The 25,558-nt window shown below is 40.9% G+C and overlaps 1 protein-coding gene across 1 annotated transcript in view; it reads right to left on the minus strand.

Annotated features, from left to right (window-relative positions):
- Positions 1-25,558, minus strand: part of LOC124252981 (acetylcholinesterase-like) — a 58,479-nt gene that overhangs the window by 20,376 nt on the left and 12,545 nt on the right. The window contains exons 2-3 of the mRNA XM_046686729.1: positions 9,518-9,679; positions 454-604 (exon numbers count right to left, since the gene is read on the minus strand). Coding sequence (XP_046542685.1) covers positions 454-604; positions 9,518-9,679 — 313 coding nt within the window. The remainder of the gene's footprint in view (positions 1-453; positions 605-9,517; positions 9,680-25,558) is intronic.

A 25,558-nucleotide genomic window follows, 5' to 3' on the forward strand; every position in this document is an offset into this window, starting at 1 on the left:
AATATTACCACACACTTGGTAGTTTGTGAAGTGCTGAGAACATGCTAGTCATACTAGTGACCGATAGCATGAGGTACGTGTCACGCAATCAGGCTACGTTGACGTGCAATCAAACCACCCAGTCCTCATTCTACACTGTTATTTCCAGCAAGAGGTACCAAAGACCTATTCCGGTATCTCCACATGACTGTTATAATCATATGTGCAATCTGACGTGTCAACAATAAATGTTGTTTCTATATATTTGATCCCAAGGGTGAATTCATTCAAACATCTAACCCAACAGGGTCTACTGTGTTTTCCTTTGGTGTGACATACAAATTGTACAGGTTTTCGAGGCAAAATAGACATTATTTCAAGAAACAGATACTTGAAGCGTGATATGCACTTCTGAAAACAATTTTTACTAACTTAGAATAGCTTCATGATTAAAGATTAATGCAGTCAACTCACCGAATGGCCCGAGTCTGTAATTAAAATTAATAACAATAATTTCTCCAAGAGCTGCCAAAACGTCGCCATCGAACATCGTTCCCATGCCGACTTCGTTTGAACCACCATGAATGTGCACAAGGACCGCCATCTTGCTGTCAGCGCCACCTGTCTTGAAGATTAAGTCGAAAGATAGCATCATGTACATACAAGGATAGAAGTAGGTAAGCCTGAACAATTAAGATAACGCTAATTGCTCAGGCTAGACGGCTTCGTGGCGGAGACCTCTAAGGTTTTTGCTACACACACACATGGAACACATACGTTTCTCTGTTACACAGACGTAAGCTTTCCGTTATAATCTGACGCAATTATTTTGATAAATACCAGAGACAAATTTTGTTTGTAGTTTGTTATTAAAGCCTGCATGCAAAAGCTTTCTTTGGTTGGTTGGTTTGTTGTTTAAAACGTGCAATATTCTAGCTATACGGCAGAGGTCTGTAAATAATCTAGTCTGGACCAGACAATCCAGTGATCAACAGCATGAGCATCGATCTACGCTATTTTTATACGATGGCATGTGTCAACCAAGTCAACGAGCCTGAACACCCGACCCCGTTAGTCGCCTCTAACGACAAGCATGGGTTACTGAAGATCAATTTTAACCCGGATGTTCACGGGTCTTGAGAAACTTTACCACCATAAGACATGTTGACAAAACATTCAAAGCAAAACAACCAAGAATAAAGACAAACACTGTTCGCTGCTACATGATAATCGCGTTAAAAGAGAATACAGTCAGGCTACTGCTGTAGTCATGAAGACATTTCAACCGATCAGACTTTTGTTTACGCCCAATATGGTTTAAAAAAAGGCCATGTTTTTCCATTTTTTATATATTTTTGTTCTTGTTTTTAATTATCGGTTTCCATTCATGTAACATATAAACGTATTGTATCTGAACATCGCTGCCGCCCGAAAATACTTTTGACTTATCGGACTATTACAGATATAAAAAACACATTGTCGACGCCATCCTCAACACCAAAGAATGTTATCAAATGAGACAAGTTCGACATAACGAGATTGAGCTGTATTCTGATCTCGCACTTTTCAATGATATCTCTATCCACAGAACATTGACAGACATATTTCTGGTACAGTCGACCGACAGCATTTGTCGTTGTATGATCTAAGGCCACGTTTCTAAACACAGACCGCCGATAAAGGTTACCATCTAAAGGACCACTAGACCAACAAATGGGATACATATATAGCCGCAGATCAAAGATATCTCATCGGAATCAAATATCTGTTCCAATTATTTTGTGTAAGTCCTTGTTGTTCTAGATAGCGCCAAAGACATCAGACAGATGTGCCGATTATTGATCAGAAGAAGCAAACGATCCGTCATAAAGTGAGTGAGTTTAGTTTAACGTCGCACTCAGCAATATTACAGCTATATGGCGGCGGTCTGTAAATAATCGAGTCTGGACAAGACAATCAAGTGATCAACATCATGAACATCGATCTACGCAACTGGGATACGATGACATGTGTCAACCAAGTCAGTGAGCCTGACCACCCGATCCCGTTAGTCGCCTCTTACTCCGCCATAAAGAGTTGTCCGACATACAAAAAGGATTAACTCAAATTTTCAGTACAGTGAATTCCGATGCTACTTTTTTCTCTAAATATGTCTGAGCATTAAAAGAATATTACACGAAGATGGTAGCGAATGTATCACAGAATGACATATTCTACTCAAAATTAACAATATTGGGATGAGTTATGGCGACCGGGCTGGCAAATTGGTGTTTACAATGGTCTCGTTTTCTAAATAGGCATGTCTGAACCTTGAACAATAACGTCATGCGTTATCGTCCAAGAGGTTGGAGTGACGTCCGATTGCACCAGCAAATGGTCTCAGGTTGGAATCCTGAAATCTTGAGCATGACGACCCGAGGTGTCTAGATACATAGGTTGTATCGCGATTCATCACTGAGGAAGTACTGGCGCCCAGTCTTGGTCCGTACAGTCGACGTGATCTTCAATCCAAATCCAAAAGTTCCCCCCTGTGATGCCTGGTAATGCATGCACTCCGAGGCAGAAGACCAGCCTCACGGATTAAAAAATACTCACTGTCTGAAAAAACGTTAACTCCACTTGCGTTAAACAGGTCACAAAGTGATGACATGCCAATGCAATCAGGAGAAATTTGTCTTAATGTGGATGAACGCTGTCGACCACCAGCATGTCGTTTGGTAGCCGAACGTCTGGTATCAGTGCCATGCATTGCTGATCCCACTTTGGCTGACATCAAACATGTATGGAAGCTTGACGTTGTGTTGACAGTTTCAAGCATGCCTATGCATCAGACAAAATTGTCAAACGACTTCTTTAATGCTAAGAAGGCATAAATTCATCCCGTTACTGCAATCCTCAGTAGCAGCTATCTTTATGCTCTCTGACAATCATTGAAATGATTGTGTTACGATGCATCCAAACACAGGTTCTGAAAGCACCTCCTGGCAGTGCTTCAGAACTTGTGTTTGGACTGATTATCCGTGACCCTTCATTATTAAACTGAGTTCCTATCTAGCTCACCTACGTCACAAAAACTAAAAATGGTGATATGGCATAATTACTACATACAAAGCAATGAAGACGTTTTCTTTGTTATTTAACGTCGCAGTTTTCTATCTATATTATGGCGGTCTGTACAACCATCAGACAAACCTGTAATTAACATCATCAGCATCTATCTAAGCATTTGGGATACGATCACATGCATCAACCAAGTCAGCGAGCCTGACCAACTGATCCCGTCAGTCGCTTCTTACGACAAGCGTGGGTTGCTGAAGACCAATTCCAACCCGGATCGCCACGAGTGATATGACGAAGATATAGAGCCATATAATAAACAAATAAACTCTGTCAAAAAAGAAACGCAACCCCTGTATTTTAGAGATTTTGATCTGAAGTTTTAGGACGACACGGCATTTTTATTATTTAAGACAGAAGTCTGAAATTTGGCAGAATAATAACCTAGATGGGCATGTTTAAAATTGTCAGTTCAAAAGTCATCTCACAGACACCAGTTTGTCACCAGGGGGGCGTCTTTCTCAGTATCTCGTATGAGCACCACGCGCTGCAATCACTGCACGGCATCTCCTTGGACAAGAACGGATAAGACGCCGGATTCTTTCCTGGGGAATGGCTCTCCACTCATCCTGCAGTGCAACGGCGAGCTGTTGCAGCGTCTGTGGCGGCGGCTGACGTTGACGTACGCGTCGATCCAGAGTATCCCACAGGTGTTCAATAGGGTTGAGGTCTGGTGATTTAGAGGGTCATGGCAAGACATTGACGTTGGAATTCTGCAGAAAGTTCATTGTTGCACGTGCAGTATGAGGCCGGGCGTTGTCCCGTTGAAAAATCTGTGTCTGTTGGTCAATAATCGGGAGAAGGTGAAGCTCTAACACGTGGTTGATGTAACGTTGGGCTGTCAGGTTCCCTGGAACGATCACCAAGTCTGATTTCTGGTTGTATGAGATGGTTCCCAAACCATGACGCTTTCTCCGCCAAATCTGTCCACCTGTCGGACGCAGATGGGCGCAAAACGTTTATGACGTCTCCTATACAGACGCTGTCTTCCGTCGTGACGTTGCAAAGAAAACGTGATTCATCAGAAAACCAGATTCGCCTCCAGTTTTGTAAAGTCCGTATCCTTACGTTGTTGCACCACCTGAGTCGTCGGCGTCGATGTAGGGGCGTAGTACAGGTCCAACAACTGGTCTACAGGCACGTAAACCCGCTTCTTTCAGACGGTTCCTAATCGTTTGAGCTGACACTCTCCTCAAACCTGGTATTTGTGTGGCAGTCACGGTTGGTAGGGCATGCCGATTACGCAGGTGATGGACCCGGATGTACCGATCTTGAAGGGGGGTCGTGATTCTTGGCCTTCCACTTCTCGGGCGATCGTTGGTCAAATTGAAGTTGTTGTAGCGGCTCCAAAGTCGGGATATCGTTGTTTTGTGAACATTTAGGTGCCGTGCAACAGTTCCAAAACTTTCTCCGGCTTGAACACGACCAATGGCGATATTTTGGTCGGCAGCACTCAATCGTGGCATTTTTAACACAGCTTTTCGGCGACAAATGAATGAATATAATACGGAAGCACATGGGCTTTTATACACCCCTACATTAACTGCCATTTTCATGATTTGCATGTGTTTTTTTTGTGCGAAGTCACCATGAGGGTCATTTCATGCGTTGTGACGGAATAAGCAATAAAATACACTTATGCGTACAAATGCAGTTGTTTGGATGGTAATCTTCATTAATTACGTGTATCATTTCAATACATTCGAATAAAATTTAGTTTGGAAGCAATAACTTCATTCAAACGAATTTTTCATATCTGAGGACAGGGGTTGCGTTTCTTTTTTGACAGAGTTTAGTTCAGTGATTGTGACACAGAAAGCGCGTCAATTTAAGCACTGTCAGTTTTGGTATTATTAAACTATTGTATTAAAGAAAGCTGTCATATTCACAATACTTTACCGAAATGATGGAATAACCGAAATATTTCAGTTGGACCACCTCTGTATCAATCCATCGGATGAGTAATAGTGTGGGTGTGTATGAGATGACGTTATCAACCCGGAGCTAAAACTCTTGACTGAAATAGACCACACATTGGGTCAATTCCGGTCTGCATGTGTCCTCGGCAATTGTTTCCAGAATGGAAGACCTTCAGGCACATGTAGACATAATAGCAATTAACCATCGGGACTTAACCTACGGAAATGTTTTTGCTAGTTTCATTTCACGCTACCCAAAATCATTTCCATAGATAAATATTTCTTTAATTTGAAACCAAGCTTAGAAAAAGCAATATTGGAACCATCAGCTGAGTCTGTCATTTCATTAGGAAAGACTGGCTTCGACCCAGTTGAAACATTCAAACTTGCCCGAAGCATTGAACACCCTCTCTAGCATCAGAGTCTGGTCTTGGCAGGCCGAGGAAATCGGACGCTGAGGAATACAAATTCCATTTTCAAGTGACAGGTAGTTACAAAGTTATTTCTGGCTTTCGAGTTTCTTTAATTAAGAGATAGTTCGCCTTTGATAGTCTCATTTACCAAGATGGGTCGATAGTTACGTAAACCGCGTGAAAGCTATCTTCACGTCAATGATAAAAGTCTTGCGTAATTGATCGCCTTTGCTTCAAGTTCGTTTCAGCTTTGCAGTTATTGTCGAAGAGTTTTAGTGAGATGTTCATTGGTTTTTCCGAAGGTATGATTGTAACCTTGGAACCAGTGCTGTTTTACTGATCTGTAATGTGTTAGTTAGCCGTGTGCATAGAGGAAGTGTTGATATAATTTCACGCTCTTAACCCCAGTAAACTGAATCAAAGAGTCTACCACGACCTCGTTCCGTGGAAGCATGCTAATGTCAATAAACCTCAGTTCAGATTGGCGTTCCGTGGATTTATGCAGATAATTCTAGCTCTATGGTAGCATTACGGCTTGTTTGACAAGAGAAAAACATATCTCAATACAAGGACATTGTGTAACACAAGCTCAAAGACAAAGGTGACCTCTGTCATAATTTTAATCACACGGCGATGCTTTTAGAAGCGCTTAACTAACACTTCATTTTCTTTGAAGGTCTTGAGTTCACTTGTTTCAACTGGACTGAAATTAGGGTCATCATAGGCGTTAGAATCCAAATCGAAATAAAATTGAGGATTTCAATTTCAGATTTTATGTTCTTTGCTCAAATAAAGGTTCAAATGGCTTGTTTGATGTTTTTCTTTTCCCGTTAAAGTCTTAAGGCAGTGAAAAATGTGCTTCACGCATTGCACCTATGTTGGAAATCAAACCTGTTCTTTCGGTGAGACCAGCAAACGCGTAACCACTTCTCTAATAGCCGTCCCTAAATACGCATCAGAAATACACCGAGCTTCCTTGTTTTGGTTGTGCCAGCTTAGTGGGTCTAACACCGCCATTGAGAAGAATTAGGGGGAAATCCCGAACTTATACACAACTGTATACAGTAATTATCCATAACTACCAGACTTCGTCAGCTATTGATAAGGAAACCTTTTAAAACCAAATAATTATTAGACGTCAGCCCAAGAGAATAACCAATTTCGACTATCTGACGCCAAAGATTCACTGAAACAAAGAGGCAAAGTAACTGTGGATAGTATATATTGTGAAGAAAACAATGAAAAGCAGTGGTGACACCAGGTGTTCGCTAAAGGGTACCTAGACCCCCTAAGCTGTGTTTGCGCAATTTTATAGCACTTAATATTTAGTAACAATTACAGTGACGCTTCTTTATATGTGAGGTGGGGTGAAATGGGTTTTACGTCGTACTTAACAATATTTCGCTCATATGACGACGTGCATTCGTGTGTATGTGTATGTGCGGCTGCTTGTACTAGCCCAGACTGAAGCTGGTTTTATAGTATTAGTCCACTGAGATACCATGCCGGAGTGAAGCATGAATACCCCACTCAGACACATTATACTGACTCCGAGCCGACCAGTCCTTGTTGTAACCGAGCCGAGCGCCAGGCAGGGACCAACAAGTACTATATTTTAACGTCTTTTAGTATGACGCGGTCGAGGATCGAACCCGCGACCTTCCGCTCTCCGGGCGGACGCTCTAACCACTACACCACGGAGAAAGCCTCTTTATATGTAAACCAGGGGCATAGGGGTAGCCTAGTGGTTAAGCGTTCGCCGAAGGCCCGGGTTCGATTCCCCACACGGGTACAATGTGTGAAGCCGATTTCTGGTGTCCACCCGCCGTGAAATTGCTTATTAGCGGCGTAAAACCAACTCACTCACTAACTTACATGAAAAACCACAGTGACAATTTTAACTACTATACTCTATATCTCAACTCTCCAACGAAAGATGTATAAATTGCACATCACGATTGTTCCCCGAAGAAAGACGTATTGCAGAATCTGTGTACGAGACAGTCAGACAAATTGAGCTTCCAGGTTTTCCTGACGTAAAATCTCCTTACCGGTATTTATATCAACAGCAGTCATTAGGAGATGGCATATCCCCAGGCCGCTCACAATGTTTCGGGAAGAGGTATCGAACGGTTTTGAAACAGATTCCGGAAAGTGTCTCCCTTGTTTCCATGGAAATGACAAAAAAAACTTAACTTTAAAAAGCAAACGTTTTGTGTGTAAATATTCAACAGTTTTTACTTCTGTTCCGGAAATGAACCTCGCTATGAGTCCAACTGACATGACTTGAGCTGAACATTTAAAACCTGTTGCAGAGCCCATCAATCAATGTTCAGACTGCAAACAGTGACAAATTAGTCAATAGATGGATAATGAAGTTCTTCTCGTCAAATGGTTGATGTTTCTCATTATACTTCATTTGTACTTACTACCATTCAAGACGGCCTCCGTGGTGTAGTGGTTAGAGCGTCCGCCCGGAGAGCGGAAGGTCGCGGGTTCGATCCTCGACCGCGTCACACCAAAAGACGTTAAATTATGGTACTTGTTGGTCCCCTGCCTGGCGCTCGGCATTAATGGGTACAACAAGGACTGGTCGGCTTGGAGTCAGTATAATGTGCCTGAGTGGGGTATTCATGCTTCACTGCGGCATGGTATCTCAGTGGGCTAGCACTATAAAACCAGCTTAAGTCTGGGCTAGTACAAGCAGCCGCACATACACATACACACGAATGCACGTCGTCATATGAGCGAAATATTCTCAAGCACGACGTTAAACCCAATTTCACCTCACCTCACCTACTACCATTCACAAACAATGACTATAGGGAAGTTCACAACACCATAATGATGGTATTCCTGTTGTATATAAAAGAGAAAATACTTTCGATAATCATACGATTAATGACAATGTACGTTTCTGACTATATCATAAGGATCAGTTTATGAATCACTATCACATAGTGTTCGGGAATAGGTGAGCTTAACCTGTGTAACGGGCATCACAAACACACGAGAAGGCAAGTTAATTTTTCACTTAAACAACATGGGAACATACGTTTCAAAATTGGGCATTCAAAAAGGCAATTATATCGGACATCATTTTGATACCTCGTGCGACTAAAGTAAGTAATTTATTTCGTAATTTCACAGAATCGGGTCGAACTCTTAAGATCAAATCATGCAGCTGCACTTACAGGGCTGTCTCAACAACATGTCATTAGACACATGTTTGTAGACACAAAGCCACAAAATCACTGCTAAGAAGATGTAAGATATTTCAGAAAGAAAGGCACAGGGTCATTGCCCCTAAACAAAAACTATCCATCTGATGGGGGTGAGTGAGTGAGTATGGTTTTAAGCTGATTTTAGCAATATTCCATCATTATCACACCTGGGTACACCAGAAATGGGCTTCACACTTTGTATCCATGTGTTGAATCGAACCCGGGTCTTCGGCGTGACGAGCTAACGCTTTAACCACTAGCCTCCATCTGATGGATCAGTGGTCCTTGACCTTTCACCATCTTGTGACAAACCTACATACGTCGGCTGACATATCTGCAGTGTTCCATGAGATCTCATATGCTTGTCGTGTCACAGGCGCCTACACTTGAGTTACGAGGGAAGGCAAAAGAGAGATCTATATGTCACACAAATGAATTACACCGGACATATGTCTTCCTTAGTATCCTTTTCACTCCTATCCTTAAAATCGATATTTGTTTCACTTCCGGGATGTACGGTTTTTATTAGCTGCATTATGTGACACCATTCGGCTTCAAAATAAAAGAACCTGTGAAGATCTTCAGTAACCCATGCTTGTCGTAAGAGGAAACTAACCACTCGCTGTCTTGGTTGACACATGTCATCGTATCCCAATAGCGTAGATTGATGTTCATGCTGGTGATCACTAGATTGTCTGGTCCAGACTCGATTATTTACAGACCACAAACAAAAACAAACAAAACACGTAATATTGCTATTTCCAATAGTCCGATTTCGAGTCAAAGCAGAACGAAATTTTAGACCCTACAAAAAACAGGTCTTAACTGAGACACGTGGTATGTTAAGATATGAAGTCACACGCACCTGTGGAACGTAGATGTTGATGTAGAGGCAGTCTTCGTCGCTGTCGGTGTACCCAGGGACGTGCATGTGAACATAAGACCACTCTGATTCTGTCTGGGGGCACGCTGGAGGCTTGACTGTGGCGTTCAGAATTCCCTCCCATGACTTTGGTTCCTCAGGGTTCTGTAAATCAATAAACGAGAAATCTGTAGAGGAAATGTCTTTGCTAATATTTAATTATTGTTCATTTTGGTTTCACATGTCTTAGATCAAGTACATCAATGATTTAACAATTCCACATATATAAACCAACATTATGAAATATAATGTATAGGTATGTTCATGTCAAAAGTATATATTTCAAAACCATTTAAGGGCAATTGTTTAAGCGGTTGGGCGTCTTCCGACTTTGCCCTGCTGATATTGAAGGAAGATGTCTAAAAGCGGCTTAAAACTCAACGCAGGTATATAACGAATATGCTGAAGTTGAGTAAAGAATGACCTGTGTGTGCTGAAGTGCGCTTTGTCCATAACTACAATGGCTGCGGCGTACCATTCCACCATCTCCTGTGACGCTTCCCCCAGAAAGGTAACTATATGTACCATGCAGTTATATCAGATGACACATCAGTTTACAATGTCTATACAATAAGTTGAAGTTTTGTTCAGAAAGCAGCGTTCGTTCGTCACGCCGAGGACAATGTGTGAAGCCCAATTCTAGTGTCCCCCGCCCTGATATTGCGGGAATATAGCTAACAGCGGCGTAAAACTAAACTCACTCACTCACTAACTCATTTATTGTTCAGAAAGCGTTATGTCATGAGTGAGTGAATGTTGAGATACGCCGCAGTCACAATTCATGATAGCAAGACAGTCTGTAGATTATAGTGTTTGGTCAAGGCAAATATGTGATGGAAGATGTATTTATACCAGATGACATCCGTTTACAATGTCTGTACTGTGGTAGGTTATTTAAAAAGGTAATATAGGCTATAGTCCCAGGTTACACATCGAGAATTACAAATGTGTTCAGTGAAAATGTTATAATAAAGACTGTCTCAGTAATATAGCTTGATATATATATACTGATAAATGTTTTAAGATTCTTGCATTTGATGATTGTATAAGCATATTAAATTTGTGGATTGTTGGATATTCATAAAATCGTAAAGGGATGTACAAATGCCGCAATGCTTGATATATACCTCAAATAAGCAAGAAGTGATATTTATTTTCTATATATGGCAGTTCGCCGATATTACATATAATCTGTCATTTCTAGCCTGTCCAATATATCTGCCAGTTTCTATTCGTAGTTATAAGAGCCCAATTTAAACTGAGCAAGAGCCCGTCTATGTTTATAATCGTTGACTGTGAGGATAGAAGATTCAACACCGAACATAGGTTTAAACAACGAGTATTCAAATGTTTGTGTGTCCTTTACTAGTGCAGAATGCCAGTCCTGTTGATACCAAACTTTGAGTCTACCTAAAAATTCATCTAAAAATAACGTTTCATTTCGAACCATCTGTTCTTGCCAAACCAATCCGAATGCATAGACTTGTATGTTTTGTCCTAGATGTCCAGCTCTTTCAACCACTACTTTCCATTTCTACAAACATATTACTAGTATAACATTTCTTTACATAACGCTCATTTGAGTTTTCAATATTTTACACCAATATTTGCTGGACCATTTGATGGCATAAATATACAATGGATATCTTCCACATTCGCCCCGCACAACATGTGCTGATACAGAATTTAATTTAATTCCTAGAAATCGTTTACAAGCTGTTACATGTATAACTTCTATTTCGTTAAACAACATTCAGCCCCCATATTTCTGCACCGTAAAATAAAATCTGACAAACTTTGGTGTCATAAATCTAAAGAACAAGTCGAAAGGTAACGGCTTAAACGTTGACAGTGATCTAAATACACCAAAGAAAACTTGCTTAGCCTGCAGACATACACTTTCTGTGTTCTTGGTCCTTACTAATGACCTGCTGAATAAAATACCAAGAGTTAGACTTTTAGGACATCAAGTCTTTTCTGATAAGCAAACACTGTATCAGAGATAAACACAACATCAACAGCAAATAAGAGAAGAAATAACTGTACAAATTCTGGATGAAGCTGAATTCCAGGTACGCAACATGCTTCGATTTCATAAGCTAGTTCATCGATAAGAATGGAAAAAAGAAGAGGGATTAAGATACACCCTTGTCGTAAACCCAGTGGACAATCAAAACATGTTGAAAAGAAATATTATTAAATTTGACACATGCTTTAAGACTTGCATAGAGAGCTTGGATTATAGTGTTTGGTCCAGGCAAATATGTGATGGAAGATGCATAAAGCGGCTTAAAACCCAACACATTTACAACGGGTTTTAAGGTGGATTTGTGTAAGGAATGATCTGTGTGTGCTGAAATGCGCTTTGTCCTTAACGCCAATCATGCTCATTCAACATTTCCACCATTTCCTGTGGCGCTTCTCCCAGAACAGTGCCTACACGTAGCATGCATTTATACCAGATGACACATTCGCTAGCTAGATGTGATTGGCGATTCTGCTTGATGTATTATGACAGACAACAATATAAAATGTGCCACAATGGCCAACCCAGAATTTATATGTACTATTTCTGAATTGTTTCATAACTTGATTCGTGGTTAATGCCTGTAATATTGGTCCGTTGCATAAAATGTCCAAGCCTTTCACGGTTATTGTACCCCTTTACATTAAGGTTTCAAGATTTTCGTACACGTGCAAGAGTGAGAGATTGAGTTTAGTTTACGCCGCACTCAGCAAGTCTAGCTATATGGCGGCGGTCTGGAAATAATCGAGTCTGGACCAGACAATATGTGATCAACAATATGAGCATCAGTCTATGCAATTCGACACGATGACATGTGTCAACCAAGCCAGCGAGCCTGACCACCCGATCCCGTTAGTCGCCTCTTACGACAAGCATTGGTTACTGAAGATCAATTCTAACCCAGATCTTCACGGGTCTAATGTGCAAGAACTTGTCGCGATTTTCGTACTCTTCCACAAGAAGGTTTCACGGTAGTGATATCTTCCTTGAAGATTAATACTGCAAACACCACACACGTTATATTGCTGGAATATTGCTGAAACACTAAACTCACTCAATAATTCTAAGTTGGTTACATGGTTTATTGTTGTCGAGATCCGCAGATGGTAGCATTCGTCTAAAAACGTATCCTTACTCTGTCAGCTAGTTTGTCAAAGTAATCTGTAACTGACACCGTCCGAACATTAAGATTGCTAAATTATACATTAATTACATTGTTTTCAAAATAAATCTTTCGTAACAAAAAAATGCAATCTTGACACAACAATAAATCACCAGCCTATTTTACCGTACCGTGTTTGATACACGACCGTTAAATGCCATGACTAAATGATTCCATCTAATTTACGCGGACCACGTGTCATTTCAAGGCGAGAGTCTTGAAATCAAGCACACACTTGTAACGAACTTTACCATACATGCTGCAACGGATAGGAAATGATCAGCACCCAGACTCAGCATACACCCAACATACCGGGTTTGCCTGTATTGATCTGATAACTGCCCTACTGACACTGCCTGAAATGCACATGCTATTAACTACTTGTCAAGTGCAATGGACATGCTACGGAAATCAATTACCATCATTCTGCGGCACTTTCCCCAGAACGGTAGTGAACATGAGACTAAGAGATCATGAAGTACCACTATAGCCTTACGCATGTCCTGGATCACTGGTAGTTCATGATTGGTGTGGTAGTTGTGAATACTCTGTAACTGCTACGAGTGTCCTTAACCCAATAATAGGGATTCGTATGTGCGAAATAAACACATCAGTTTGTAAAGTCTCCCAATGAGTTGGTGCTTTATATCATGACTGACTGAATGTCCGGTAGTGAGTGAAATTAGTTTTACGCCGATTTCAGCAATATTCCAGCAATATCACGGCGGGGGACACCAGAAATTGGCTTCACACATTATACCCATGTGGGGAATCGAACCCGGGTCTTCGGAGTGATGAGCGAACGCTTTAACCACTAGGCTACCCTACCGCCCCTCATAATACACTATAGTAAATTATAGTGTCTCGACCAGGCTAATAAAATATAGAAATTGACGAAACGCGGAGAGCCACACTGGCAACATCAGGACCATCTGATCACCACTTCCTCCTTGGATCATTGGATGGTAGGGTAACCTAGTGGTTAAAGCGTTCGCTCGTCACGCCGAAGACCCGGGTTCGATTCCCCACATGGGTACAATGTGTGAAGCCCATTTCTGGTGTCCTCCGCAGCGATATCGCTGGAATATTGCTATTGGTTCATGTCATAACGATCAGAACTTACGCTGCTGTCGCAAATAATTCAGTTTTGGCAGGGTAACCTGTTAGGGTTACGTATGTTTATTTAAGTCAGAAGGTTGACTGTGTGAAGCAAGTCAGCAAACCTGACCAGCCATAAGTGTTAGTTGCTTCTTGGGACAAACATGGGTTGCTGAAGATCAATTCTTACCCAGATCTTCATGGGACAGCAAAAATGCTTTTTATCAAGAGTAGATAATCCAACAAATCTGAAGTATTTCACGATCACCGTACAAGCTACATCACCCCAATCGAGATAGATTTTTATAGAAATCAATCTAAGTTCAAGTTCCTTGAACGGATCATTGTAAATCTGAAAGTCAGTTCTTGTTTATTGGTCATACCAATGAGAAGGCACACTGCATCATGGTAAGTCTGAAAGTCAGTTCTTGTTTATTGGTCATACCAATCAGAAGGTACACGCTGTAACATGTTCAGTCTGAACGTCCGTTCTTGTCAGTTGATCACACCAATCAGAAGGTACACACTTTAGCATGGTAAGTCTGAAGCATATGCACAAGAGCACAAATAATGACTTTTTTGATTATCATTGCATTACTGGCATAAACTCAGTATATGTACACCGTGGTGTTAAAGAAGGGTTAAAATGAGCCAGTAGCATGATGTCACATAAAGTGGGTGAAGTGGAATCATTGTGTGTACATTCTGCAAAATGCCCGCGTTACAATAGGTCAGTTGGCGTTGTTTGTTTCCTATCTGCCGCCGGTCATGAATTATTCCGCTAAAAACAATGTTTTTGTATCCATCTATTTGCCCACTTGAAACTGTATTATACAAAGCACACATATATTATCCTATTTCACGGCCAATTCGACTGCCGCATTACTCAGGAAGTTATATTTATGGAAAAGTGCTTCCTCCTCAGTCTTACTCGGAGGGCAGGCTGAAAGGCCAACATTACAAGTAGTCGAAACTAGGGAAGAATGTACGAGAGAGAAAGATAAAACGTTCTAATCGTAAACCTTACCATCATATCGAGCTATATTCCATCAGCTTCAGTTTGCTGCTTGCATGTTATGTACATTAGAGCATGTGCTTTCTACGAAGATTTCAAACAGCGTCATACGACTTTACCTAAAAATCAATGCCCATTCGAAATTGCTATGCAGGCCTATATTTGTTGTTGCTGTTGTTTTGCTTTTGTCCTTTCCATCAACTTTTTCATTATAATTCATAAACACGTGCTCTTAATATACGTAGAGAAACAAATAAAGGAACACAGGAAAATTCAATCGTTGCTTTGTTATTTTCCAGTTTTCATCACCACAGCGCTATTCAAAGCTGGTGATGAAAACAAGAAAATATTAAAGGAACACTTGAATTTTCCTGTGTTCCTTTATTTGTTTCTCTACGTATATAAACAGCGGTCCCAAAGAAAGTATACACCCCGTGATTTGGGATTATTTCCCGAGAGTTGAGTTGAGTTTTGTTTTACGTCGCATCGGTATTAGTTCAGCCAAATAGCGCCGAGACCAAGTCTGTACACATGATCATTTTAAGTACAAAGCTTAAATGAGATGGGGTTTTAAAAACATATAATATATATTCATTATATTATTATTTACAAACAGAATGTCATAGCACAAAAAATTTAAAACAAGTACTTCTTCATTCACATTTAATAGTTAAAGAAATAGTGGGAAAAGAAGATTTGTTCATTGCATTATTATTATTTTCCGAAAAAATATCTTAACAGTGTTTTCATTGTGACTTTTAAGTAGACGATTCAGCCGATGGTGAAGGGATCCTAACATGCCCTGAAATCGTCGATAGACCCGGATGCCTACAGCAACATCACTGACTTGCTGTTGGTGCGGTAATCCAACACTGTTGATGCTGATGACGCCATTGTGAGCATCCGGTTGCACAAATTGAGAATGTCCAGGTGAGGGTCATCTGGTTGGGTGGTCACTCTCGGTCGCCGAGTTCTGGGACAGTCTGGCCAATCTGGTTGACGGGTCTCTTTAGTCTGTTGATGGCCTACCTTGTTCATCGTTTTGACATTTTAGCTGTTAGAAGCCCCCATCTGTGACATTCCAATGGCTCGTTCTCCTCCCGCAGCTGATAATCTTGGAATCTTGATGTGTGCCTTTAACAGGTATCCCACGAACATTCTCAGTACTATACTGTTGGCGCATAACATGCTCGGTCGATTCAAGAAATTAATGATTTTCATGATATCCCACGATATCATGGATAAAATAGGTGTTAGGGCACCACGGACACAATGTCTGTACCTTGCAAGTCACAATGAAATACACTTCAAAGTAGTTTTAGGAAAGTAGTTCGAAAACAACAGGTGTACACTTTCTTTCGTACGTCAGTATAGTTGGAATCGTACATTAACAATCAGTTGACACGGCTTTTGGAAGCGATTTCTTGCAAATATGGAGAAGGTGTTGTTGCTCTTATATCTTGGTCCGTGTATTCATAGCTATGATAAATGGAAGCAAAGTATCATGCGTTACAAACATATGCAACTCGTTGATGCATCAGTGACAAAAAAATATGCCCGATGCAATTCCCTATTTTGACTTGTACCACACGTTCCCGAATATTTCAGGTGAACAAATTACTAGACTTGGCATATGTTTTATGACGGGTGTTACCGGTGGGGCGCGAACGCCTGGTATCATCACTTGCATAGTGATTCATAAACTCATGCTCTGTCATCGTATCGCATGTGACAATCACTGGTTTGTCCGGTCCAGACTCGATTGTTTATAAACAACATCTTACAGCTGTAATACTGCTAAAACAAATACATGCGCTTGGTATGGTCAGAATTGTGCAATCGGCTCTGCTTTTAGCAGAGATTTGTATGGATGTGGAAAGGGTTTTGACGTTTCTAATTCCTTAATACAGGTCGATGACCAACTGAAAACGTTGGACGCAATCCAAGCCGCTATCTCAAGAATGAGTACGTTTTAAATGTTTCATACGCATTCGTTTAAGTTTTAATATTGCATTTAGTTCAGTGTGTGTGTGTGTGTGTGTGTGTGTGTGTGTGTGTGTGTGTGTGTGTGTGTGTGTGTGTGTGTGTGTGTGTGTGTGTGTGTGTGTGTGTGTGTGTGTGTGTGTAAAGGTAACCTGATATACACTTAAAGTTAAAATCTCCACACAATCTCCTTTAAACTAGAGGCGGTGGGGTAGCCTAGTGGCTAAGGCGTTCGCTCGTCACGCCGAAGACCCGGGTTCGATTCCCCACATGGGTACAATGTGTGAAGCTCATTTCTGGTGTCCCCCGCCGTTATATTGCTGGAATATTGCTTTAAAACGGCGTAACACCATACTCACTCACTCCTTTAAACTAAAAACTATCAAATGGCGGACCATTTGTGCACATATCCTTGTCGTGTTCTCTACCAAAGGCAGGGTGATATTTGTTTTATGCTACATTATTCCGACTAACAAAGCTAGTATTGAGAAACCAACAACATAAGATGGATGGCCTAAAGCCAGCAGCAGGACATGGCAGTGTCTGGATCAATATGTCTGAAACTGATACCCCGCTGCCTGCTTCAAGCAAGACTGTGAACCGGGACACCACCCCAACATCCAGTGTATTGTGACTATTCTGCATCTTCGTTGCTGATTCCTGAGATACGGTATCTTAGACTAGACAGAAACATCTCCTAACAGGAAGACAAAGGTACCGTTACGTCAAAGACTGCACTTTATCCAATTAAAAACTACTGTCACGAAAGGTCACAGCGTGTGGCATATTTCAACTAAAAGAACATACAGCAAGTTCTTCCTACTTCCAACAGTGGTCCTCCTACGGCAGTTCAAACAAGTACTTCGTTTACAATATCGGCAGTAATTAGTCAAGTAATTATAAGTAACAGGAACACAACACATGTCCAACTCCTCATGTTTCATACTTTGATGTATCTTTCTGTGGCTATTTCTAGACACTTAATTACAGCTTAAAGCGGAACAGCATAAGGGATCATGTTCTTACACCTATATACAGTACCTACCGACAAGGTGTTCCCGTCAAATCGTCCTGATTAACGATCGCCACTAATTGGTAAGGTACCTTTGTGTACATGTTTGGTATAGGTATCTGTCGAACGGAAATCCCTCGGACGTGTTTTCCGGATCAATTAATTACGAGAGATCTATGCGCACACATACAGCCACACACGTATGTACATATAAACTATTCCAAAAGTCCAAATTATAGGGTTCATGCTCTTATAGACTCACCATCTTACGTGAGACTATAATATCTAGCCACGAAATAGTCCTTATAGGTAATAGTAATAATAACGGCTATTTATACAGCGCCTGTTTCCATGCACTTGTGCATGCTCAAAGCGTTAAGGGATTTTCCATGTTATTAAATAGCATGTACTTTTACATATATATTCGGGGGTTTGGTGAAGTACTTTAGTAATTAGTAAACTTACCGACACCAAAAAAACGTTACTGGGATGACAATAACCGCCGAAACACGGCAAACTTCTGGCATAAAACACAATCTGTTGACGTGGAAGATGCATATATACAATGAAATGCAGCCTTTCGCCACTTTTCGTTAAACATTACAAATACACGTTAAGAAATCCAGCAATACAAGAAGACAAAGTCATCAATATTCCCCACAATGGCAAAATATGCTTCATGAACATGTCTACGAGTTATGATTATGTCAAATGTTTTGGTGTGTATATAGCAAAGTGGAAATGGATCCCTGCGAACCGTTGAAGAAAAAGAAGGAAAGATATGCAAGGTGTACCTGACAAGTGACGAGAGAGTGAGGATCGGAGGGAAAGACGCTGATCCCAACCACTCTCAGGCTGCAACATTGAGTTGTACACTTGTAACCAACTTCAGACCGTTTTAAGAACATAAAAGCCAGACAGGGGGCGGTGGAGGAGCCTTGTGGTTAAAGTATTCGCTCATCACGCCGGAGGCTCGGGTTCGATTCCTCACATGGGTACAATGTGTGAAGCCCATTTCTGGTGTTCCTCGTCGTGATATTGGGGGAATATTGCTTAAAGCGGCGTAAAATAAAACTCACTCACTTATTTCACCACAGAACAGTAGGAAGCCCCACTGAGGGGCGACAGTAAACGGTTTCCAAGTGATGTGATCAGGCGTCAGACGCCATTGTTGGGACGGCGAGTCTGGGCGTGCATGGGTCTCGTGGTGAGCATATATGGAATTGAGCATGTCTGGGCTCCCGCAAAGTGATCATGACACAACCTTCACTCTGCCGATTACGGTGTACAAAGCGAGCTCTTCACTTTGACTATCGTAAGCCTTTGTTAAAGTATGGGAGTTACGGTTACCTTATTGCCTAAGACTGTTTTGTGCAACGGTATGCATGAGTTAGAAGCCTTTGAGCAGAGCTCGGAAATGTTTGTCATTCCCAATTCATTACTCACGGTCTCATAAAATAAATATTGACAATCTCGCGTTTGATCAGTCGATTTCTGTTGAATGTCTTCCTGATTTCAAATCGTGGCTCTGTCATCCTTTCATTAGCCCTGCTGCCCACCAACAACCCGTGAAGATCCGGGTTAGAATCGGTCTTCAGTAACCCATGCTTGCCGTAAGAGGCGATTAACGGGATCGGATGGTCAGGTTCGCTGACTTGGTTGACACATGTCATCGTATCCTATTTGCGTAGATCGATGTTCACACAGTTATCACTGGATTATCTGGTCCAGACTCGATTATTTACAGACCACCGTCACGTAGCATAAATATTGCTGAGTTTGATATGCATGTATTGCTATTGATTCAACAAGAAACAAACCTCTGAACATTTGGAAAGGAAGGTACATCATCCCCTAAAGGTGACACACTGTTCTACAACATATATAGGGTTTTCTATTTTTAAAAAAGTCTTCTCAGACTCAGAACTTTTCAGCCACCCAGGTGTGTTTACCAGTGCCCTCGTTGTGCCAAAGGTGAAGCTTGATGGTTGATTACATGTTTCCACGGCCAAGATTCCACAAATTTCTATACAGACACTGCACGCGGTCTTGACATAAATAATGTTATGCCAAATCCTCTCAATTCACAATGTATGTGCACGGATCACTACGGGCACCTGTCGGAGATGTACAGTAGGATTATATAAATCCTTTTCCTGGAAAAACGTATTAAACGTGGCTGTGTTTTATTCAACGCGGATGTTTACACAAACTTTGAGTCAACATATCGAACTGTAACAGAAAAAATGTCCCATATACACAAAAATGAAACTATACACATATAATGAATTTCTTATGCAGAGACAAGTCAAAACATTGATTACACAACAGTCTCGTTTCCTACTGACTGGGTCCCGTCCTACTGCGCAACATAGTACAATAACCAGTCCAGAATTTTGAGACCAATTCATTTAACTGGATACATAATTATTAATGAGCATTATGTGATACATCTAAGCACTTGTATATTGCAACGATACGCTCCTTCTAATCCTCCCAAACACGTCGTGCAGCGTGCTCTGTCGTACAGCGAGCTCTGACAAACGGAAACCTGGAAATTGCGGAAATCTCAAAACGAGGCTCTCCCGCTAGAAAAGTTTGGCGGTCTGGTACGGACTTGATATTATATCAGAATTATTACAGAATTACATTGAATAAGCGCAAAAAACACATAATAGGTGTAACCAGTGAGTCAGATGCATTGTGAATCATTTACGACCTCATCAATATGGGGCAGTCTGTGACGTCTCCGTTAAGGTCATGCTGCCTACACCTCGCCATAAAATATAGAAATACGATGTTATTACAGTTTAAAAGTAAATACCATTTTCTTATGAAACAAGGCATTGGAATTCAGTGTAACCATAGTTGTTTGTGGTGTCGATTTTCACTTTCACACGAGAAAATTCGGATCGGCTGAAAAGAAGGTCATTGTCTGAATAGGTTAATGAGACTCATGTTTTGGTTTGGCTATCAGGACTTGACAGCATCAGGTGCTATCACAATCATCCAAATCCAGATTATCGAGACTGATTAATATTCTATATGCATAGTTCCGATTCTGAATCAATTAACCAATCAGCACGCTCCGCGCCTTTACTGCTGCACAGCTCGTCGCTAAGGCGCCATTTGGTCCCCCAAGCTTTTGGTGTATCCAAGGCAGTAGCTGTTCACGTTATGCATTTACAAAAAAAATGTTACACGATATGTCAACCTCACGGACACAGTGACCAAAGTAAACAGCTTATTAATAATAACTCACTCTTTGAATGTGTATGAACCAAGCTATGACTCGACTTGCAGGCTGGAAGTCAAAGAGTTCGACTTCATAAGATCCCATGCTTGTCGTAAGAGGCGATCAACGGGATCGGGAGGCTCGCTGACTTGGTTGACACATATCATCGTATCCCAGTTGCGTAGAGTGATGCTCATGATGTTGATCACTGGATTCTCTGGCCCAGTCTTGATTATTTCCAGAGCGCCGCCATATAACTGGAATATTGCTGAGTGCGGCGTTAAACACCAACCAAACAAAACAAATCGACGTACTATATGTTTCGAGGAGGAGAACGCCACACAAATAGCTGTCTAATACTACATTAATTACTCAACGAGTCCAGTGTGTGTTTACTATCGAAATAACTAGCACATAAAACAAGTAGTTACTAAATCACATGGCTTAAAACGTCGACAATAAGTTCAGGCATATTCGTGCTTAAAATACTAACATGCTTTCACCTCATTACCGCCAGACCTATAGGCAAATTCCATTTTACTAATGGAGCATTTGGGAACTACATACAGGAAGCATTTAAACGCAGCACGGCCAAAGAAATTCCACAATGAGCTATTTTCATTTTTAAATGCCAGGTGGCTGTTGGAAAGTATTCAATTATAATTATGCTTTTTTAAAGAGACATTACAGAGAATGTCAAATGTTCATTCCGTTCATTAAGACTTTACGTCGACATGTTTATTTCCTTGTTTGAGAGTCATTTATAATTACGAAGTAAGGATAAGATACACATATGAACAAATTATTTATTACACACGCATATATGTCTCTCAACCATCGATTGCTTGATAACAGTGTGTTAAGGTTCACCGAAACGTCACTCCTAATTGTAAGACAGAAGTTGTTCACCCATACATCTTATATTTTATGGCCTTGAAACAAATCAAACGTCTCACACGTAGTCCATCCAAGGGAAAGATCTGGTCCCGTGGGGTCATAAGAACTTTCTCTTGGCAATAACAGTTGCATTTACAAAACACATAGGTTTTTATCGGAGTTCTGCTGCTGAAGCTGAATGTCTGGGTTAGAAAAACTATTAATACTAGCACTGCGATCTCTTGTGGGCAGCAGTGAAAATGTATACCATTTAATGTTTTATCGTGGGCTTTGCACACCTAGTAGCTTACAAAGTCCATTGTAGAAACCCTGAGGAATAGGCATTCAGTAAATGAAAGCGACCAAATCTTTACAACTCCTATAAGAAATATCCGCTGAAAGCAGAGTCGATTGTAAAATTCCGATTGTAGCAGAAGCATGTGTATATGAATCACTATGAAATAGTGGTGATAATAGTAACGGTAAACGTTTCCTGTCCCACCGGTATCATCCGCCAGAAACACATGCAAAGGCTAGTCAATTGTTCACCTGAAACAAATTAGGGACGTATGGAACATACCTTCATGAGCACAAATCACTGGAACTGCTTACTTTCAATTTTGTTGAATGCGCTTTGTTGCACTTTCAATCTAAATGGTTTTGAAACATTTTCAGAAGTTGAAAGCACACGATAAATTTGGTACGGTAAAAGTAAAGCCGTTTCAAGTGTTGGCATGTCAGTAACCGCATTTAGAGCTACATGTGATCAACATAATCGTATACAACATCGTTTATATGTATTCTAACGTGAAAATCGGTTGTTCATATTGATACTGTAGAATATATAATGCAACACTGATGATGATTTTGCACCTCTGTTTAATATTCTACGTATCTTTAACTTTCTTCGCAACATTCACATATACAAATTTGAAATGTAAAGTTGGTAGCTCCAGGTATTGATTGCTTAGCTCTCAACGAGGTGAAAACGTTATATCTGTCCTCTTTGACATTTTGAAACGTGTATAATGTTGGTTTCCACCAAAAAAAACGCTGAGAAGTGTTTTATAGTTTTTGTGTATTTATCAAAGGATATCAGTCATAAATTGCATAACTCGCGCTGTGAAGCGGAGGTAGGTGAACGCGAGTTGCATGGAGTCCTTTGTTGAATTCGGTAGCTCCGGCTTTTTTCATCTTCACAGCCTCGTATTTTCTGGAGGTATCCGCAATTTGTTATTCCGTTGTAATTCCTCGGAAGCCAATTAGGATCACGGGAAATGGATACCACACACACACTTTGGAACCATTAAGAATAACGACCAGATTGTGGTGTCAGTATCTATCAGTGTTAGACTGGTGTTGACAATCAAAGGCAGAAATAAAATATTGTTGGTCCTTACAGTAAAGATATATAAATGTACAAGTTGTCTGTGAAAATGTTTTAAAATCTAAAATCTAATACGTCTGGAATTCAGTGGTTTGGGGGGTGGGGGTGAATTTACTTTCACGTGGCCAGATCAAGAACAACCTTCCCTTATTGCTTTATCTTGGGAACACTCTTAAAAGTCAAAAGCTATTTATCAACATAAAGCCTCAACATTTGCACCAACAGGTGATTCGTGTAACATGACGAGCTGGTTGTTTCCAAGAGAGACAGATCCCCTGTAAGAACAGGGCAACAGAATTACTGATCAAATCTAGACAGACAACGCCAGGATTACTTTCACGAACTCGACTTGCTGAAACACGTATAGAAGGACACGGGTGATTTAGATACAAGGACTGTTTCACAGTATCAAGGGTTAAGTTAGGCTTTCAAGTGTACTGTGATTAAATGTACAGGCAATTTCTAAATTTGATGCATCCGGAACCGAAACGATGTTCCATTTAAGTCCTCAGGTTAACTTGCTCCCTATGTTCGTTCTTGGGGTGGGCAGACAATAGACCCACTCAGACAAAACGCCCTCGGACAAAAAACCTCTAGGCTAAATGCCCCCATGACAAAAAGCCCTTGCAAAATTCCACCCATAGGATAAAACACCCTTTGAGTTGATTTTGAGTTGACAGATAACATGATGTTTTGTAAACAATTCCTCCCACTACTGACAGTTGTTACAGGTAAGTAGCATATGTGAAAACCATGTGCACCCAGGCTCCTCAGTGACGATGTTGTTATTTTAACAATGGAATGAAGTCTGCTAAATGTTGTTCAAGAGAATTGGCTTAGAATTGGTCACTTGCTCCTATGTTTGATTTTGTTGGACAGGGCGGTGAGTTTGTGTTTACTAAGATGGCCTTTTAAATGCTGTTACAGAGACAAGTTAAAACGTTAAAAATGTTAAAACTTATATTATATTTTAAATAATATATTCATGTGAGAATAAATTCATGTGCTGCAAAACGATTTGTTGGTATTCTATTACATCTTTGCATTGAGGGCTTACCTACCCATTGAGGGTTTATCGTCATGGGGGCATTTAGCCTTGGGGTGTTTTGTCTGGGGTCTTTTGTCGGAGTGGGCCTATTATCCTGCCACCGTTCTGGGGAACAATCGACTTGTTTTTTGCATGTGTTTGTGAGGAGGCCACCGATGGGACAGGATACGTTCGTCTTTCGCCAATACTAGTGAAGGATTTAGAGGCAAATGCTTACAATGTTGTCAGAACTGTCACTGCTTTGAGCATGATTATGAAAGGGCTTTGCCTCTCTAACGTCCAGTCATTTGAAACATATTAATTTTCCAGTCAATTATTTAACAAGGCACCATCCAATAACCTGACAGGGGGCGTGAGTTCGATCTTTATTAAGAAAGTGCAATAATACCAAACTAGGTAACATTTTACTACTTTCTACAAGGTAAAGTGTATTCTAAGAGGTTGGTTGGTTGTTTGGTAGATTGGTTGGTTGGTTGGTTGATTGGTCGGTTGGTTGGTTTGTTGGTTTGTTATATAACGCCGCGCTGTCGGCGGTGTGTAAATAATCGAGTCTGGACCAGACAATCCAGTCAGCAACAGCATGAGCATCGATCTGCGCAATTGGTCAGCTGAGCCTGGGTCCCGATCCACAAAATGATCGTAGCGTTACGACATTCGTAAGTCTGTGATAAACTATAGAGTTACGACAGGTTTTAACGTTACGAACGCTTTGTGGGTCGGGACCCAGACCACCCAATCCCGTTAATCGTCTTACGACAAGCACGGGTTACTGAAGACCCATTCTAACCCGGATCTTCACGGGTGGTCATTGTAAGAGGAACTTACGTAGAGGACATTCAGGGTCAAAACGTCTCCACTGCAACATTATCTGGTCGTGAGAACGTGGCTTTGTGGTTCAGAGAACCAGACTCGGTGACTTCGCGATGGTGTGTCATCGTACCCCGACGACCTGGATTGCTGCTCATTATATTAACCATAGGTTTATACAGTTTAACCTCTAATTTACATGCTGCCGTCATGTCACATGAAAACAAATGTAATTGCTAAGGTTCAGTCATATGCATTGTGGTATTTTTTACCATGCCTCGGTTTTTTTTTTTCGATAATATTTATTTTCCCAGAATCACATACATTCATGTTGG

Source organism: Haliotis rubra, unplaced genomic scaffold (genome assembly GCF_003918875.1).
Source record: "Haliotis rubra isolate DU_JTF1 unplaced genomic scaffold, ASM391887v1 Scf10, whole genome shotgun sequence".
Taxonomy (NCBI): Eukaryota; Metazoa; Mollusca; class Gastropoda; order Lepetellida; family Haliotidae; genus Haliotis; species Haliotis rubra.